This window comes from Halichoerus grypus, chromosome 6 (assembly GCF_964656455.1).
Source record: "Halichoerus grypus chromosome 6, mHalGry1.hap1.1, whole genome shotgun sequence".
Classification (NCBI taxonomy): Eukaryota; Metazoa; Chordata; class Mammalia; order Carnivora; family Phocidae; genus Halichoerus; species Halichoerus grypus.
The window spans coordinates 118307182-118326537 of record NC_135717.1 but is presented as its reverse complement, the minus strand read 5'-3'; the positions used below and the strand labels follow the sequence as shown (position 1 = coordinate 118326537).

At 52.4% G+C, this 19356-nt stretch overlaps 1 protein-coding gene across 1 annotated transcript; it reads left to right on the top strand.

The window, feature by feature from the left end:
- The first annotated feature begins 4861 nt into the window (after positions 1-4861).
- Positions 4862-11252, top strand: LOC118538446 (keratin, type II microfibrillar, component 7C). Its single transcript, XM_036096409.2, has 9 exons — positions 4862-5245; positions 6868-7076; positions 7787-7847; positions 7978-8073; positions 8670-8834; positions 9098-9223; positions 9463-9683; positions 10374-10405; positions 10874-11252. The coding sequence occupies exons 1-9, from the start codon at positions 4862-4864 to the stop codon at positions 11059-11061; spliced, it is 1482 nt and encodes a 493-aa protein (XP_035952302.1). The 3' UTR covers positions 11062-11252.
- The last annotated feature ends 8104 nt before the right edge of the window (positions 11253-19356 follow it).

Genomic DNA, 19356 nt, shown 5'->3' with positions numbered 1-19356 from the left:
AGATATTCTCTTCGATTACCTTTCTCACAACGGACTTTATGATAAGTGGATTTTATTTTTTCATATAAATTTTAGACTGACTTTATCAAGTCCCTCAAAAGAAACCCAGCTCAAATTTTTATTGGGTTTGCCTTGTACTTATAAATTAACTTAGAGGGAATTTGTATCTTTGGAAGATCAGGTCAAATTATTTCTGAATATGATATAATTCCACTTAATCAGATGTTCTTGTATGTTTTTCTCATAATAGAGTCTTACATTGCTCTCCACAAGGATCTTGTGAATACTTTGTTGTTATACCGTAAATACTTCATTGTTTTTATCACTCTTGGGAATGGTATCTTCATTTTTCTGTTTCTTTTCTAAGTGATTGTCACCGATCCAGAAAAACACTTGGGATTGCTGTAGGTTGACCTTGTAACCGGCTGCTCATCTCATCTTGTTATTTCGATAGCATATCAGTTGATTTTGTTTGGTCTTCTATGTAGCTGTGCAAACAATAGTTCTTGTCTCATACTTATGCATATTTATCTTCTGAGCCAGGAATTCTAGTATGTTAAGCACGGCATTGACAATAGGCATCCTTGTCCTTCTCCCGGCTTTATGAGAGTGTACCCGAAGCTCATCCTTTAGGTGGGACACCCCCCAAGCTCCCTCGGTGCTCATCCTCTGCCCTTTGAATATTCCTGGGTTCTTCTGCCGTCCTCGGCCTGGCGCTGCCTCCACCTTTCTGACTTCCCCCAAGCCCTTTCCGTCTTTCAAAGCCCAGCTCAAGGCTGGCCTTTCCCACAGTCCCCCAGGTTGCACCGGCTCACAGAGAGCTCCTGCTGAGCCCCCAAGACAAGACACACTCTGTCCATTGACAGTTCTTCATGAACTGCCCTGAAAAACTACTCTACTATCCATTGGACTCGTGCCTATTTACTGATCTACCTGACTAAGCAGTCAGCTCCCTGAGGACAGGGATGTCTATTAAACTCTTCTTTATACCCGGAGGTACAGAGTACTTGTGTAGTAAATGGTTCTGGAGCCCACGAAGCTGCCACATTTCATCAGCTCCAGCTCACAGGCTTGTGTGCTGTGAGTTCAAGGCCAGAAGGCACAGCTAGAGGCAAGAAGGTTGGAGAACAAAGGCAAGCAAAGGCCCAGGGGATGCCCCACCCCGGGGAGGAGGCCGGCGCGCACTCAGCCTCAACCTCCCCTGTGCTTTCACATCCCCCACCTCGCTGCATCTTCATGGGGCCCCAGGAGGCTGATATTTCAATGCTCGCTTTGCAGATGACAAGACAAGTTGAGCAGAAATGAACTAACTTGTCACACAGCTAGTGGATGTCATTTGCGTCCACACTTCCTGACTCCCAAGTCCTACTAGTTCACGGAAGCAGCCTCCCCACAGAAATAATACTTCCACAGCCAGGCAAGCAACAGGCAGGCACAACCCAGGCCAGGATAGTCCCCCTGGACCCACGAATCCCACCTCCAGGAATTTGTTAAAGAAATTAGTGGAGATGTGCGTCAAGATATATCTTACAAACTTTCATCACAGAGTTGTTTATCAAAACTCCATTAAGAAGGGACAGGGGCACCCAAGTGGCTCAGTCCATTGAGCATCCAACTCTTGACTCTGGGTGTCGGCTCAGGTCATGATCTCAGGGTCCTGGGATCAAGCCCCACGTCGGATTCCACGCTCAGTGGGGAGTCTGCCTGAGGATTCTCTCTCTCCATCTCCCTCCTCTCGTGCTCGCTCTCTCTATATATAAAATAAATAAATCTTTTTAAAAATCCATTAAGAAGGGACAAAAATTAAAAGGCCCATCAATATGAAGGCAAAAAGAAATGGCAAGAGCATCAGTGGGTCAGCAGCACGGTGGACAGGCAGGTGCCCACCAGAAAACCACCATTATGAATAAGGCCAAGTGGTGCTTGCAACCCCAGGGAGGTAGGCAGGAAGCTAAGGACCAGAACGATAGGGCAAGCAGTCACTCCAGGCAACAGGGATGAGGCATCCCCCAGACCGACCCAGAGCAGCTGTGTGAAGGGCAGGCTCAGGGCATAGGCCTAGGCGACCGAACCAGCCTGGGGCTCAACCAGAGTCTTTACAGCCCACGGTTGGGGTGGAAACCAATCCAGCTTGGAGCCCGGGTGGAGGGAAGCAGCCTATTGGGCTGCAGTCCCTTTGTCAGCTTCCTGTCTAAGTCAATTTTCAAGGGCTCACCCAGTTTGCCATTCTCTTTGTTCTCAGCCACTTACAAATAGGTGCTCTAATTAAGGCTTTCTGATGTGGCCATGATTGCCTTGTAAAGCTGCTGGGCTGTTTTCTGCTTACCAAGAATGGCACTGCCCAACTCGTGCACACCGTCCCTTTGCAAGGCCCTGAGGACCCAAGACCAGTCACCTTGTTAGTATGGGGTGAAGGTGGGGGTGGCACCTGCCCCTCTAGGCACCCACTGAATCCTCCCAACAGCCCAGCAGGGCATGGATGGCCATGCATATTGTACAGCTAAGGAGACTGAGGAAACAGGACTTGCTCGGGGTGACAAAGCTAGTCAGTGTCAGAGCTGGGCTTCAAGCCACACCTTTCTATCTCTGGAGTCCACACTACCATCATCTCCCAATCAGGATGGGGCCTGGGCATGCTCATGGTGCCCCCAACCCAGGGAAGTGGCTATGTTTACACAGAGACCCTCAGTGAAGCGTGCAACTCGATACTGAGCCCACTGGGTTATGACAGATGAGCAGGGTCAGAGGACAGAGGTGCAATGACCAGCAGGGTAACAGAGAAATGTTTCCTGGAAGATTCACCACCTTGCATCCCTCAGCATTTTACCAAGAAATAAATCCCACATAATCCTTGGACACGCATTGAGAACCTTCCAGGTGCTCAGCAGTCCCAGCTGAGACAAAAGGAGAGAAAGAACTGGTGCTTTCTTGGATGTCTGGCAGATGTGTGACCCAGCAAACACTCAGCCATGCCTCCCGCAGAAGTGCTCCAAAATCCCACCGGCCACTCAGCAGGAATCAGCCCCTCCCTCACCCCCTGGCCTTGCATTCTTGGGTGTCTCCCACCCCGGAAGTCCCTATCCCACAGCCCATACCCACAGAGCTCCCACTCCACACATAAGAATCTGTGAAAATTTATTCATAGGGCCCAAGTGGAGGGGCTGAAAGTATCCCTTGCCCTCGCAGAAAGGACAGACCCTCCCTCACCCTGGGACATAAGTGGCTCACTCACCCTGAGAGGAGTAAAGAGGGCAAAAGGTGAAGCCCAGGGAGGGTGTATGGAGGGCTATTTTTAGCCCAGACTGGGTCAGCATCTGCTTGTGCCTGGTTAGTAAACAGGTCCGTCGAAGGAGTCATCCTTAAGTACAAAGGCAGTCAAGAGACTTGCTCTTGGAAGGGTTTACTGGCTTAGATCCGTGGGTTCGAGACACCTCCTGGGACTAGGTCCCATTGTCCACCCACCAAAGCCATCACTGGTCCTAAACCAAAGGGATGAGGGGGAAAATCATGGGAGCTTGGCTGTCAGGACAACCACACGAGCTCCCCACCTGCTCTTGCAGCATGGATCCTCAGAGGGGAGGAAGCAATGTCATTTCAAACACTGGTGACCTCCTTCCCCTCATCTCCAGCACCTCTCATCCTTCCTGGTGGGTGCGTACACACCAGTATTCTTCATTCAGCTTCTAAGGGACCCACACATCCCCATATCAGATCCCGACTCAACCTAGGCATCTTGAGACCTTCTCTCCACCTGTGGCTTCTCCCCCTTGCCCACTGGCCAAATGTTGGTGCCCCTATGTGCATGCCACCCTCTCCTACCTCCAAACACCTCAGGTCTTGGCTGGATTCCCAGAACCCAGCCGTGCACAGTTGGCACACGGTAAGAATTTTCTGAATGAATGAGAGAATGCATGATTACATAGTCTAGCCTCCAAATCAGAGCCAGACTCCTTTCTCATCTGCTCCCAACCCTATCCCCACCCCACCCCAGTCCTGCTTCAACCCACCTCCAAGTAGTGTTCCCTGATTCATCTCTGTAGCTCTGGGTTATTCCACACTCCCGATCCTGCCCCCCCCCCCCCAGTCTCCCAGCAACGAGGCCCAGAACTCTGGAGAATAGCCCTGGTTCTCTCGTGAACTCTCTGACTCAGTTTCTCCCATGTCCCATCTAGCATCCCATGACTAGTCTTCCTAGGAATACCCAAAGAGACTATGCTCCCTCCCAAATCTCTACCCCCACTGGCATCCCTGACTAGGCTCTGGGTAGGAACAGGCCAGGAGAAGCTGACATTGACAGTGGGGAAAGGGACATGCTTTAGAGAGACAGAGGAAGACAGAGAAGCCTCCTAGAACAACAGGTTTTTGGGGACATAGCCCGCTGGTTGGGACCGGCTAGACATCCACCCTGAGGCCAGGCCACGGGTCTGGGGCCCATAGCTCGGTGATGCCCCTTCCAGAAAAGGATTCCGAGAGCAGGCTCCACCCCAGGTCACTACATCCATTCACAGTAGTCGGAACGTGGAGGCCAACTGATGCTTCCAGGACCCCTTCCCTTTCTCTGCTTCCAGCAGCAATGGGAGGGGGAGAGGCAATGAGGAAGCTTGTTAATAGCTTTGAAGATGAAACAGGCCTGTGGCTGCGGATTGTTGACACAGCTACCCTGAAGAGGCAAGCTGGGTTGGCTCTTAAGAGGCCGGGATGATGCCAAGCCAATAAAATGCATCTGTTGCCACTCTGCTGCGCCTTTTAATGCCGGCCGCCCCTGCTGCATAAAAGGGCCTGCCACAGCCCAGGGAGCACAAGCCTCGGACCCCGTCCTCAGCCAGCTTCGCCACTGTCCAGACACCTTCCTACCTCCAACATGACCTGTGGCTTCAGCTCCGTGGGCTGTGGATTCGGCCCCAGGAACTTCAGCTGCATGTCGGCCTGCGGGCCCCGGCCCGGCCGCTGCTGCATCACGGCCGCCCCCTACCGCGGCGTCTCCTGCTACCGCGGCCTCACCGGGGGCTTCGGCAGCCGCAGCGTCTGCGGCAGCTTCCGCGCCGGCTCCTGCGGCCGCAGCTTCGGCTACCGCTCCGGCGGCGTGTGCGGGCCAAGCCCGCCCTGCATCACCAGCGTGTCGGTCAACGAGAGCCTCCTCACGCCCCTCAACCTGGAGATCGACCCCAATGCGCAGTGCGTGAAGCACGAGGAGAAGGAGCAGATCAAGTGCCTCAACAGCAGGTTCGCTGCCTTCATCGACAAGGTGGGTGTCCTTGATCACACCCTTCCTGAATCCTTCCATGCTTAGGACTCAGGCTGGGCTCGGAGGAGGGAGTCAGAGGCCGGCATTTATTTGCCCATAGAAGCCCCCAGTCCAGTCCAAAGGGAGAAGCATTCATACCTCTAGGACCACAGACAGACAAGAATATGATCAGGACCTGCCAATCTGATGGGGAAGACAAACTGAAAACCCATTAAGCATGAAGTAGAGGCAGAAACTTTGGTGCTGAGAGCTAACATCTGTTCATGAGCACAGGGCTGCCATGTGGGTAGTCAATGCATTTGAAGTCAAATAGCTGTTGCCATGGGAAGGTGGTGCTCTCTGTGTCGAGGACAGGCCTGTGGGTGTAATACTGGAAGACTGCTTGGAATGCCATAGATCACACAAAGCTGTTTCTCTGCCAGATGGTTCCTTGGCTTCTGAGCAGGGGCCAGAGCGCTTGGTCCAAGTCTGAGGCTCGGGATCCAGGGATGAACAATAGCTACAGTCCCCACTCTCTGGGCCTTGCGAGGAGGCAGGCAGCATATGGTCTAGACACAGTGTAAGCCATCTGCCCTTGTCAGGGTCCGGTTCAACTCTGCAGCCATTTCCCCACTGAATTCAGTGGCAGTGGCACGAGGGGACCAGGGAGAAGACTTCAACTAGGAAGCGGTTCGGGGGCTGGCAAGGGCTCTCTCTCTCTCCAGAGCCAACCTTGAAAGAAGTTACACTAGAGAGATACCCATGAGGAAGGACCAAAAAAGTCTGGAACTCTTAACAACATGAAACACCAAGGATGGTCTAGGAAAGGATTTACCAGGGTTGAGGCAAAGTTTCTAGACAAGGGGATCTGAATGAGGACATGGGCCAGCCTTGTGGCAGGGAGATGGACATGCAATTTTCCTGGGACCCACTAGTCTATCATTATTACAGTGAGAGAAGAGCCCCTGTGGAGCAGAAGGTCAGAGTTTGAGTCTTTGCTCTGTCACTGTGAGCTCTCAGGCAGTCAGGTTAACATCCCTGCGCCTTCAGTTCCACACCCATAAAATGAAAGGGCTGGAGCATAAAGCATGCCTGCACTAATATCCCAGGTGACTATTATTCTAATTGCTTTGTTGTTGTAAGGTTTATTAATTGGCACAGACTTCATTTTTCACCTTTTGCAGTCTGCCTTTCTAAAAAGGTCGGCCCACTCATCTGCACGCTGACAATCACACCTGACTTGGTATAGTAGCTGTCCAGCACACAGGCGCCCTTTCATGCCAGGGCTCATTAAACCTTCTTAGTGAGACGAGCATTAACCTCCCACTTCACAAGGGGGTGACACACTGTGCCCAAGGACATGTTACTAACAAGCAGCAGCAGAATCTGGACTCAGCGTAGTTTAGCCCTTTCTGTGGCACCAGATAATTGCCTAGACAAGACTGTAGTGAGCTCTCAGGAAGGACTTCCAGATGACCCGATTAAGCCGTGGTGTGGTTTTGACAGAACACCTGCCAGGGAGGACTCTGGGTCTGAGAGTTGGGGACCTGCAGGTCCTGGTGCAGGGACGCCCCCACCCTCCCCCCACCTCTTGCCCCTGATCCTGTAAGAAGGGATTCTCAGGCTCTGCCTCTGGGCGGCAGGTGCGCTTCCTGGAGCAGCAGAACAAGCTGCTGGAGACCAAGTGGCAGTTCTACCAGAACCGCAAGTGCTGCGAGAGCAACCTGGAGCCCCTGTTTGAGGGCTACATCGAGACGCTGAGGAGGGAGGCCGAGTGCGTGGAGGCCGACAGCGGGAGGCTGGCCTCGGAGCTCAACCACGTGCAGGAAGTGATGGAGGGCTACAAGAAGAAGTGAGTGCTAGAAGGCGCTGGCTCAGGAAAGGGCTTGAAGGAAGCTCCCAGCACAGGAGCATGTCTGGGTCTGTGGCTGGGACTCTGCCTGAGGATGGGGAAGAACCTGCACTCTCTTACCTTCCTCAAGGCCCACAGCCCCCCAGGTGGCCAGCTTCTTTCAATAACACTCTCAGCCATGAACTTCCCAGGCCACCATACTCCCTGCCTCTGGCTCTGAGCTGGCCTGCCCACAGAGCAAGGGGAAGTGGCAGGCTTGACTCCTGTTGGCTGAGCCCAGGAAGGGAATGACAGACAGGGGACCCCACTACCTATAGCAAAGTCAGGGGCAAGGGGCAGGGGTCAGAAGAAAGGAAAATGCAGACCTGGGTGAGAAAAACAGGCACCTCTCCCTCCCCCACCCTCTGCACACGTGCGCGCGCACACACACACACACACACACGCATGCACGCATGCGCACGCTAAACTTCCAGATCCTTCCTTCCCATCCGCACTGAGAAGCTCAGGGGTGATGTGAGAGTGGGTATTTCAGCTCTCCGGGGTATCTCAGTAGGCCTGGACAGGCAGCCTGATTTGGTCCTGCCCCACTTCTTTTGGAGGCAAGGGGACGAGCAGGGAGAGGGTCTAGGGATCAAGCTCATTTGCATGCACGCTTCGTGGCCAAGTTGAGAGCTGCTCAGGCAAGGTCCTGTCCTTCCTGCCCACTTCAGGTATGAAGAAGAAGTCGCACTTCGGGCCACAGCAGAGAACGAGTTTGTGGCTCTAAAGAAGGTGAGTGCCCGAGGCCCAGCCCCACCCTGTGTCCCTGGCCACCCCATCCTCACTGCCCCACCACACTACAGCCAAGCCCTCACAGTGCCCTGAGGACAGCTGGCCTCATAGCCCCTTGAACCCCACACAGGAGGTGGACTGCGCCTACCTCCGAAAGTCAGACCTGGAGGCCAACGCCGAGGCCCTGACCGAGGAGATCGACTTCCTGCGGCGCCTGTATGAGGAGGTGAGGGGGCTCTCAGCCACGGTGGGCATCCCCAACCCCCTGCCCAGGCCCCCGGAGGCCTGCTGACATGGGGCCCCGGGCTCGAGGCTGGAGGGTTACAGGGGAGCAAGGAGAGAGAAGAAGGGAGGCAGAGGAGCAGAGAACCGAAAGGGGCAAGAGAGTGCAATCCCCGGGACAGCTGTGCCTTGGGAAAGCAAAGCAAAGCCCACACAAAGCATCACACAGCCTCAAACCGCTTTCTCTGGCAGCCAATAGACTTCCTTCCTGGGGTTGGGCCAGGAGAATGTGAACCGGGCCTGATGCAGGGTCTGGGCCCCTGGGAAGCACCCACAGCATGCTGGTAGGGGGACGCAGCCTAGGCTCCCCTGGGCCTAAATATCCCAGAAGCAAGCATTTGAAAAGTGGTTGTGTCTCCCTCTAAAAGGAATTAAACTTATCTGTACATAAAGTCATACAATTTCATCAGAGAATTATCTGCTCCACACATGAGACTTCGGCTCCAAATAGGCTAAAGAGATTATAGGCATCAGCATCTGCACGTGAAGAAAAGCCCAGATAATGTGCTGCTTCTTCTTCCCCTACTCCCACCCCCACAGGAGATCCGTGTTCTCCATGCCCACATCTCAGACACCTCGGTCATTGTCAAGATGGACAACAGCCGGGACCTGAACATGGACTGCATTGTGGCCGAGATCAAGGCTCAGTATGACGACATCGCCAGCCGCAGCCGGGCTGAGGCCGAGTCTTGGTACCGCAGCAAGGTGAGGGGCATAGGACACCTGCCTCCTAGACATGGCAGTGGCAGGGAATCCAGGTATATAATAACAATCCCTCTTTTGTCTGGGGATTCTGACCCCTAAGATGGTAACAGAAGGGCAGACAGCTCTCAGGTTATAGTGGCTGGGCAGGGCTGACACGTATGGTTGCACAGGCTGAGCACTGTACAACCTACCAATCATCTGTGGTGTCTGAGTGGGTGGGAAACTGCAATCTGAGCCTCAGGGGCATCTCTGCTTCCCCCCAGTGTGAGGAGATGAAGGCCACGGTGATCCGGCACGGGGAGACCCTGCGCCGCACCAAGGAGGAGATCAATGAGCTCAACCGCATGATCCAGAGGCTGACGGCCGAGGTTGAGAATGCCAAGTGCCAGGTAAGTGTTGCCTGGGGCCTCTCCAGGGTCACACAGGCAGTATGTGTCCCCAGTGGATCTCACCATTCATACTCCAGCCCATTTGCATGACTAAAGTCCTTGGTTGTAGTCCCTTGGGGGTACCTGGCTGATGACGGGGAGAGGCCTGTTCTTGGGGGAGGGGAGAGACTGGACACATCCAGGAAATGGACAGAGAGACCCAGGACCATAACACACCTTGTTCTCCTCTGGGCCCCCAGAACTCCAAGCTGGAGGCCGCAGTGACCCAGTCGGAGCAGCAGGGCGAGGTGGCTCTGAGCGATGCCCGCTGCAAGCTGGCTGAGCTGGAGGCCGCCCTGCAGAAGGCCAAGCAGGACATGGCTTGCCTGGTGAAGGAGTACCAGGAGGTGATGAACTCCAAGCTGGGCCTGGACATCGAGATCGCCACCTACAGGCGGCTGCTGGAGGGCGAAGAACAGAGGTGGGGCCCAACCCAGCTGCCCCAGGAATTATACTTGCATAGATCTGCCCACCTTTGATTCCTCCATATCCTAGTCAGTCCTTAGAACTGACCCCCAGCTAGACTCTGGGGTCTTGAAATCCCAGATCTCAAAAGACTGGAACTTGGACATAGCATACAGAGAAAAAAATGAAGGCCAGTGTCACTGTGAGGTCTAGAGTCACAGAGACCCAGGTCCTTGCTAGGATAGAACCTGGACACCCACTCTCTCAGTTAGAACACCCTCAAGTTATTCCATCCCCAAATCTTGCAAGATAAACTCCCTGCCTGGTTTCTAGGAGGTCACCTTGCCCAAGGGTAGAATTGCTGGCCAAACTGTGACCCTAGCCTCATGTGACTGCCCAAGAGGACTTTCCTCTTCCTAAAGCTGAACCTATCCAAGTATGCCACATATGGTTGTTCAGGCTGTGCACTGCACAAAGACAGCCAGCTGAGGAGCAAATCAGAGCTGAAATCCAGCCCATAGTCTGCTTGCCAAAGAGTGTGGCCTGGCATTGCAGCAACTGCCAGAAAGATACTTTTTACAAGTTATACAAAGGCATAAATATAGGCCAGAAATACACCTGAGATGATCCATTCCAGCACAGAGGAAATTTGAGGATCTCATTCTGACTTCTTTCTCTTCCCCTTTCTTACCTTTTCCCCACTCAGGCTGTGTGAAGGTGTTGGAGCTGTGAATGTCTGTAAGTATCCTGAGCCCTGAAAAGGAAAATTTTATGTTGGGCCACAAGAATTTTCTGGCTATGAGTGTATAGAAACACTGGGGGGAGCGTTTATAATAATTCCCCCAGTAAATGGGAGTAGGTTGGTCACGCAGCAGGAGAGACTGAGTTTAGCTCACAGGAAGAACTGGACAGCATAAAGGGGGTTGGGGAGGGGAAAGAATAACAGGTCACTGCAGGAAGGAACCTAAGCTGTCAAGCTGATGCCCGGAAAGAGGAAGGGACTTGCCCAAGGTCACAAACAGAACTAGTCTCAGAACCCGGGGCTCCTGGCTCTCAGGCTAAGGTTCCTTCCATGCCTTCAGAACTACAGCTGAAGGCCCTTTGTGTCCTTCCCGGGAGGCTTAGGCAGAGCAGGGAGGCCAAAGGAAGGGGCCCGGATGGGGTGGCCACCAGTCGGACCTCCTGACTCTGCCCTTGTTTCTACAGGTGTCAGCAGCTCCCGGGGCGGGGTGGTCTGCGGGGACCTCTGCGTGTCCGGCTCACGGCCGGTGACCGGCAGCGTCTGCAGCGCCCCCTGCAGCGGGAACGTGGCGGTGAGCACGGGCATGTGCGCGCCCTGCGGCCAGCTCAACACCACCTGTGGAGGGGGCTCCTGCAGCCTGGGGCGATGTTAGGCAGCCCCAAGAGAGAGCCAGAGACGCCCCTTCTGCCTGCCAGACGCGCCACCGTCCCCACCTCCAGCTGAGAAGCGCGGTGCCTCGGTAGCTCTTGCCCTCGTGCTTCGAGAGTACACCACGCGCCTCCTTCCCACCAGCCACGCCTCTGCTCACCTTGTCCTACCAGAAGCGGCCCCTGCCTGGGCCTGGACCCTCCCCTTCCGCTGTGTTAGCCTCTGGCCCCTCCCACAGAGAAGGGCTCGCCCTCCCTGGAAGGGGGCCCAGCTGGGTGCCGCCCTGCCTCTCTGGTCTCTTGTCCCCTGTTTTCCCAATAAACTGGGGGACCCACTTTCTGTGCTGTGATGCCTTGTCTTCTTGGAGTGAGCCCCTGTCCACCGACCGCTGAGCACCACGGCCCAGCGAGAAGGCCCGAGGGCTGGGGCGGTGCTGGCCGGTCCCAGCCTGGACACCTGCAGGGCCCGTCCCCAAATAGTGCCATCCTCCCCTGGCCAGGCAGTGCTGACCATGCTGTCAGCACCTTGCACCTGAGCCACGCCTGGCAGTCTGGGGTCGTCTGGGACTTATTCCTCTGACTGGTTCTGAAGGGAACCAAAGGAGGTAGTGGGGTCTTCTGGAAGGCTGTGTGTGTGTGTGTGTGTGTGTGTGTGTGTGTGTGTGTGTGTGTGTGTGTGGTTTTAGCCTCCTTCCCCCACACATACGCCCCATTTTCTCCCTCCCCTTCCCACCACCTTCCCTCCCTCCCCTCCCCACCACCACACACATGCCCTACAGTGGAAACTGCCAAAAGCACCACAGCCACCTCAGGTGACCACCCTGTGTCAATCCGGACTCCACCCCATCCCATGCCCACTGCTGCCCACCAAACCAGGGGAGATGAGACCCTTGACACTCACCTCTTGCCCACTCTTCCCGCCCCCCATCAGCACACCTGGGACAGCCTCCCTGAAAGCCCCGTAGCTGGTAAGAGAATACCATCTACTGACTTTCTCAGCTACCCAACACACTGCTCTCAGCCTCAGACACCTCAGAGCTTCCAGCCCAAAGCTGAAAGGGCTCCTCTGCCCCCTGTATGGCCTGAGCTCTCCTGTGCAGTCGACTCCCTTCTCACTGACCCTCTTCTTTTCTACCTCTGCCCCAGCCCTACCCAGCCCCCATGCTGACCACCATCCTCCAGGCCCTGCTCCTTCCCACCCATCTCCCCAAGCTGTCGTAGGAGGACCTGCTACCTTCCCTCACTCCCTTCTAGAATCTCTAGGGCCTCTCGGCTCCTTCCCCTCACCCAAGCCCCCTCGGCTCCCTGTGGCCCTCTCTCCCTCCCCATTCCTGCGCCCTGAGTCTCTGCTTTCCACTGCCTTGTTCTGTCTAGTTCTGCCTTGTTCCAGGTTCTCGGCAGCTCCCCGGCTGTCCTGCTCCCTGGCTCACATCCCTCACCCAGACAACCTTGCTCTTGAATGTTCGAGTGCCATGGGGCGCTTGTCTCACCTCTCTGCCAGGGCAATGACATCAGTCTCTGGCCTTCGGTTATCACCACAGTTAATGGCCTTCCTGGTTAAAATCCTCCAACCACACTTTTGAGTCCTAATGACTCTCTGCTGCCTCACTTCACTCCCGAGCTTCAGACCCGCTTGCCCCAGTTCCTACAAGTATCTCCACTTGACTGTCCTAGAGATATCATCTAACCCAACAGACCTTCCAGCTGAATTCACCATCCCACACTCTCTCCACCGGAACCTCCTCTTTGTCCCCTGGTAAGATCATCAACGCAGTTGCCCAGATCCATGATCTCCCCATGCCTGCACCCTCACCCTCAACACAAGCTAACCCCCAAGTGCTTTCCTTTCCTACCTTCTAAGTACCCCCCTAATCCGACTCTTCTTCTCTCTCTCCGCGGCCACCACCCACATTCCAGCCACCACCATCTTGGCTGGAGCTCTGCTCTTCTCCCCTTCCAACCCACACAACATGGCAGCCAGAGGTCTTTATAAGACACAAATCTGACCTTTCAGCGGGTCGCTACTGCCCTCAGGATGAAGCCCAGACTCTTGAATGTAGCGTACCAGTCCCATATATCTGGCTCTGACTGGTCTCTGCCTCTCCCCACTCCCCACCACCTCCGCCATCCCCCCCACCTCTGGCTCAAAGTGCCCTGAACTCATATCCAATGAGGGCTGGCCTTGGGGCTCTGCAAGGGCCTTTCCATCCTGACCTTCTTGGGCAGTGACTCTGAACCCTGCTCTGGAATCATCACGCTCCCTGCCAGCCTTGGGAGGTCATCCAGGTGCCACCGGGGGATCCCAGGGAGACCCCATGCCTCTGCACGTGATGTACCTTCCTTCCACCCTACCAGCTTGAGGCACTAGGCAGGACTGATGCTGCATACTCTCCAACTATTAGAGCCTCCTTTTCTGAGTCCCTGAGCCTCTGCCACCATGGCCACCTCTCCATCAAAGAGAGGTGCAGCCACGAAGAGGTCTGGGACTCGGTACTAGGAGTAAAGGAGAAGCATGGTTGGAGGATTCTTAACCAGGGCAAACTGGTTACCTCCTGAATGAAGTAATATTGAAACTGAAGCCTAAAGGAAGAGCAGGAGTTGATTTATTCAATCAACAAATAATTATGGAGCATCTGACATGTACCAAGTACTGGTATACAAGCCTGGGTACATATAAGTGATGGAAATAATCGCAGATGCCTGTCCTCTGGGACGTTTATATTTTATAGCAAAAAAAGTAAGCATAAGTAAGGAGTGAACCAGGAGGAAGAGATGTGCTCCAGACAAGGGGAAGAGTATATGAAGAAGTGGGTTGGAAAAAGAGCATGGAAACATCCAGGAATTCTCTTAAGTCCTAAGGCTGGTGGGGAGGAGGGGGACTGCTCTCTGGTGCCCTCTTAAAGCTTAAGATGAGCCTTTCCTGCCTATACTCTCCTACCTCCAACCCCAACTCCACCCCAGAAAAGCTTTCTTCACCCATGGCCAGGCATCCCTCATTCCTACTTCCTTCCAGGCACTTTTTGCAGCATCTTGCAGAGGTAGATGGTCTGGGCCAATTCCAGGCTCCACGGAGAGCCACGTGCCTCTTCTCTGGGAGGTTCCCATTGACTTCGAGGAATATGAGCTATCTGGATGTCAGATCCCCATGGGCCAACAAGCCTGAGGCACGGCCAGTATGGGTAGTGACCATACCCAGAGTATCAGTCCCTCAGCATCTGCCCAGCCTTGCCCGGTAGCTGATTCAGTTATCACCCCAAAACATGGAGAAATTGAGGTTCCCAAAGCTGAAAAGCTTTTGATGGCCAAACTAGGACAAGAACCCAAAATTCCAGACTTTCAACACCCAGTCTTCTACCCACCCCCCACCCCCGCTATTTAGACGCTTGGAATGCTAGGCTGTTAGGATACCACAGTCATAGTAATAACAATAATAATAGCAGTTTTTGAGTATCAATTATGGGCCACACTATAAACTTTTATCTGTATGGCTTCATTTAATGCTCCTGTGGTAGCTGTCTTCAGAAGCGGCCCCCAGATATCCCTCTCTGTGCATGCCACTCCTCTTCTCAGAGATGGAGCCTCTTTCCCCTGCCCTGGATCTGGGCTGGCCCTGTGACTGCTTTGGCCAATAGAATGTGGTAGAAGTGACATTGTGGGGCTTCTGCGCCCGGCCTTAAGAGGATTGGTAGCACATGGAGGAGAACAGAGGCTCCTGGCCATCAGCCCCAGGTGAGCTCTCAGCCCATGGTCAACACCAAATGTCCACCACGTGAGCGAAGCCATTCTGAACATACAGGAGCCCCAGCCAATAATATGAAGCAGAAGAATCATCCAGTCAAGCTACACGATCGTGAAAAATAGTGTTGTATTAAGCCGCTAAGTTGTGGGTTAATGTTTGTACAGCAACAGGTAAGTGAAGAAATCAGTACCTGGAAGTAGGCGCAACCATAAGCAAACCTAAAACCTGCGACATTGTGAAACCGTGCCCCCCAGATTTCACGAGATGAAACGCACTGGAAATGTAAAGCTTGTTTTTCAGAGAACTGTTTCTCCCTAATCAGCTACTGTGTCTTTGCAGACCTTACTGAAAATCCACTAGCTGTCTCTGCAGAAGCTCCAAGTCAACTGATATGGTTCCAGCCTGGGAACAATGCAGGGCCCTGCCTTCCTTACTGGAGACAAGGAGCCCATCCAGTATGTACCAGCTCTCAGAGCAAGCCCATAGACCCTCCTCCTTGTCCCGAGATAACCACTTAATGCTTAATGGCAGGGGCAGAATTTTGTGTTCTTCAGATATTAAGTGCCTGCCCCAAAGTGAACATGGTATGTTTGTTACATTTATGTTTGCTCAGTGCGCATGTGCCACCTGTTTTCGTGAATACTTGTTAAGTTTCCCAGCTCTTTCCATTAAGTTGTATATAATCTCAACTCCTATGATTGTAAACAAACTTGTTCTCTCCCCCTTCAAAGAGGTGGATTGGAGGCTTGCCATCCTGTCCACTCATTTGGCTGCCTCTCTAATAAACCTTTTCCTTGCTGCATACTCGATGTCTCAATGATCAGCTTTGCTGCAGGGCGGGCAAATGAACTTGGGTTTGGATACAGCTGGTTTGGGGACCAGGCATCAGGCAGTCTGAATGTCCTCAAGGAAGCCATTAGTGGAGGCGGGAAGGACAATGAGGAAGTTATTAGTAGATGCTATAAAAGGTGACCCATATTATGTAGTGGTGACAAGTTTGGCAGGACTATTGCCTGTAGCGAGCAGAAAGACAAAAAAGGACATCTAATGGATTTGTGGACCTGGCTAAGGTTTCCAGGTAGAAGGATGAAAATGCCGCTGGCTTCTCACAGCCACCTACGATAAAATACAAGAGGAGAGAAATGCAATAGGGAAGGAAATGTTCAGCTTTTTAGCACAGTCCAGAAGAGACAAGGACAGTCTTTCCAATCAGCAAAAGGTTCTCCAAGTAAGAAAGGACCTCAGAGCAAAGATCAAACACAAAGCACTGCTAGTAAATCATACCCTCCAGTAAAAGTCAGATGAAGACTGTGACTGTTAGACCCTCTGCTGAAATCTCAGATTTAATTCAGAGTCTCCTAGACTCACTCAGCTGACCAAAAGTTTTTTAAGAATCTTAAAGGCAACTTCATAGATCCTCCCAGCTAAGCAGCAGGGCTTCAAAGAATCTTCGGTGTTGTCCCCAAGCATGATGACTCACAGCTCAAGGGTGGGAGGAGCCTACCTCAAAGATATTTATGGGGATAACTTTTGTCTAACAAAGCCCATTATCATTTGATACACCAGAAACAACATTTTAAAAAGAATCATAGCAGTTCTCACTAAAAGGAATAGTGATGGTTCAGAATGAAAATGGGCCTCTGGGCCCCTAACCTCCAGCAGGCTAAGAAAACATGGGTTATTTATCATGGAAAAGAAAGAACAACCCAGAAAACGGAGCCAAGATCCCAAAGGATAGAGCCAAGAACAGAGAGGAACCACTTCTAGGGAGCAAAAGTAGGCCCTAATGAAACACACTCCCTGCCTCTGCAATGTGAGGGGTGAGCCGTGCCTGCCTGACTGTACTTGGAATGGCTTTGAATCAGTGACTTCTAAATGCCCCCAGTTTTTCCTCCCCCTAATGGGAGTCCCTACTGTGGCTATCCTGTCCCTATCTCGCCATTGCATGACAGGTGTGTGGTGGACATAAAAACACAGGTCTTCAGGTTGAGGTAAACGACAATGGGAACCATGTCCCAAGAGCCTTGTGCATACTTGGATCTGATCCAAATCTTGAGATCTTGAACTTCAAGCTGATGTCATAACGCGATGAAACTCTGAGGGATTTGGGGAGGAGTGAGCACTCATTCTTCAGCAGGGAAGACATGAATTGTTGTGGCCAGCAAGGGCACCGTGGGACCAACAATTCTTTCCTCTCTGTATGTGAAATCATCAAGAGATGGAGCCCGATTCCCCTTCCCCTGAATCAGAGCTGGCCCTGTGACAGGTTTGGTCAATAGAATATGGTGGAAGTGACCTTCTGAGGTCAGGCCTAAAGGGGACTGGCAGCTTCTGCCTCCTCCCTTCATTCTTCCTGGAATGCCCTGAAAAACCAGCCACCGGGCTGTGAGGAAGTCCAAGCAGCCACATAAGAGAGGCTCATATGGAGGAGAACCAAGTCCCTGTATGCCACTTATCAATTTATTGTCTCTCAGCTCCAGCTTTAGATCCATCATCGCCTGCTCTGTGAAAATTTAGAGGGGCCCTTTAAATATTTTTTTGTCTGCTGACCCAATACTGAGTTTTGCCAGTAGAGGGCGCGGGAGAGATCTTGCAGGAGGAAGGGGTTTTCCTTTCCGGTTCCCGCTCCCTCCTCCTGGCAGGTTCCTGTTGCACCACGGTTCCCCAGCACTCGGCTCTTGCGGCGTGGTAGCTTCCCTACCACAGTGCATAGTGATCAGCCCCATCCTGTAGCCAGCAGCCTCCAGTATCCTCCTTGGGTGGCTTTGAAGTGGAGACGTGTCTTCACGAGCAGCTTTCCCTAGCAACATAGAGGACAGAATTCCAGCAAGTTCAAAAGGGTGGATTTCCAGCCAGTTCTGCCAGTATAGCCCCGCTATGTACTATGAGTCTTCAACAGGATCTGGACCTCGGCCACAGGGCGTCCTCTTCCATGGATGTGCTCTCTCAGGCTTAAGGGTAGGGGCTGCCCCTTCTATCTGCAGCTCCTGTATGCTTTAGATTTCTCGCTTTTTCCTAGTCAATCTCTCATTACTCTAATCCCCTGTTATAGTTAATAATTCTTTATATTAAACTTTATCTGTTCACATTATTGTCTCCTGATTAGACCCTGACTGGTACGCCCTGATCAGCCACTCTAGCTGGGTTCCCAGCCATGTGAAACGAGACTGTTTTGGACCTCACAGATATCCTAGCGCCCCAAACAACATCACATAAAGTAGAGGAACTTCCCCTTAGCCCACAGAATCATAAGGAATGGGAAAACAGGTTTCCCTGCTATCTGAACACAGGGCGTTCCTATGAAACATTTCATAAGCTGATATGACATTAAGGAAGAAGTGTTTACCATTAATTTATATGGAAAATTTTTGTGAGCATCCCAGACTCAAAAATATAGCCCCTCTTAGGCTTTTCTGCTACCTTAGGACACATCTTGCTAAGAGCGCACAAAATAAATCAAGATAAAGCACAGATGCTCACAGACACAGTTCAAAAAGCCGTGGCAGCTTGATGTTGAGGTGCTGAGTGTAGTTCCCAGGGAAGAAGCTTGGGGGCGCCACTCTCACTGCTGGGCTGTGCGCTGCCTCTCTAACAGCTGGCTGCAAAACAGATGCTGAATGCTATATTTGCTTTTCACTTCTTTTTGTAAAAGGGAAAATCCTCTTTGGATTTCTTTCAATCAGTGAAAACAGGTAATACGGTCTATGTCTTTTGTAAAAGTGAAGAGTTGGAACGACAGTTTCAAAAAGCAGAGGATACCTGTATTGTTTTAAGCCTCTAAATTTTGGAGTGGTTTGTTACAATCAATAAATATCTCACTACAAACCAGTAGGTGTTGTTATTCCATTTACAGATGAAAAAGCTAAAGCTGAGTGAGGATTAGTGACTTGCCCCATTACAGAGGAAGTAAATGGCTGAACCAGCATTCAAACATAGGTTTGTATTGACAACACCCTTTTAAATACATAATCTCACTTAGGGAGCCAGAAGGGACCTTAGGAATATTATCCAACCTCCTTCACTCTATAGCCGAAGAAACTGAAGCTCAGACCGTGGAAGGAGTTTGCCCTAAGTCACACATCTGGGAAATGGCAGGTCAGGACTCTGAATTAGAAGCCTACTCCCAACTTTAAGCCCAATGCCCTTCCTCTCCCCACAATTGCTTGTCTCACACTCCTTCCTTCCATTCTCATCTTCATACGTTTCCTCATGCTCCTTCCTCTCCAGGAATGCCCTTGGGGGACAAAATCATCCTGGTCCAGAATGCCTACAGCATATTTGGTCTTTTCTAGAGATATGTTTTGTTGTCACAATTGGGGGGGGCAGTGCCCTTGGCATCTGGTGGGCAGAGGCCCGTGATGCAGCTAAGCATCCTGCAACGCACAGGACAGCCCCCAACAAAGAATGCTCCAGCCCAAAATGTCAATACAGTTGAAGCTGAGACACCTTGGTCTAGAGAAATCCATGACCCCACAAGATCCCCTGAGTCCATAGGTTCTTTTTTATTTTCTCAAGGCTGAGGTTGCTCAAGGCCAGAGGGGCAGCACCCACTGAAGTGGTC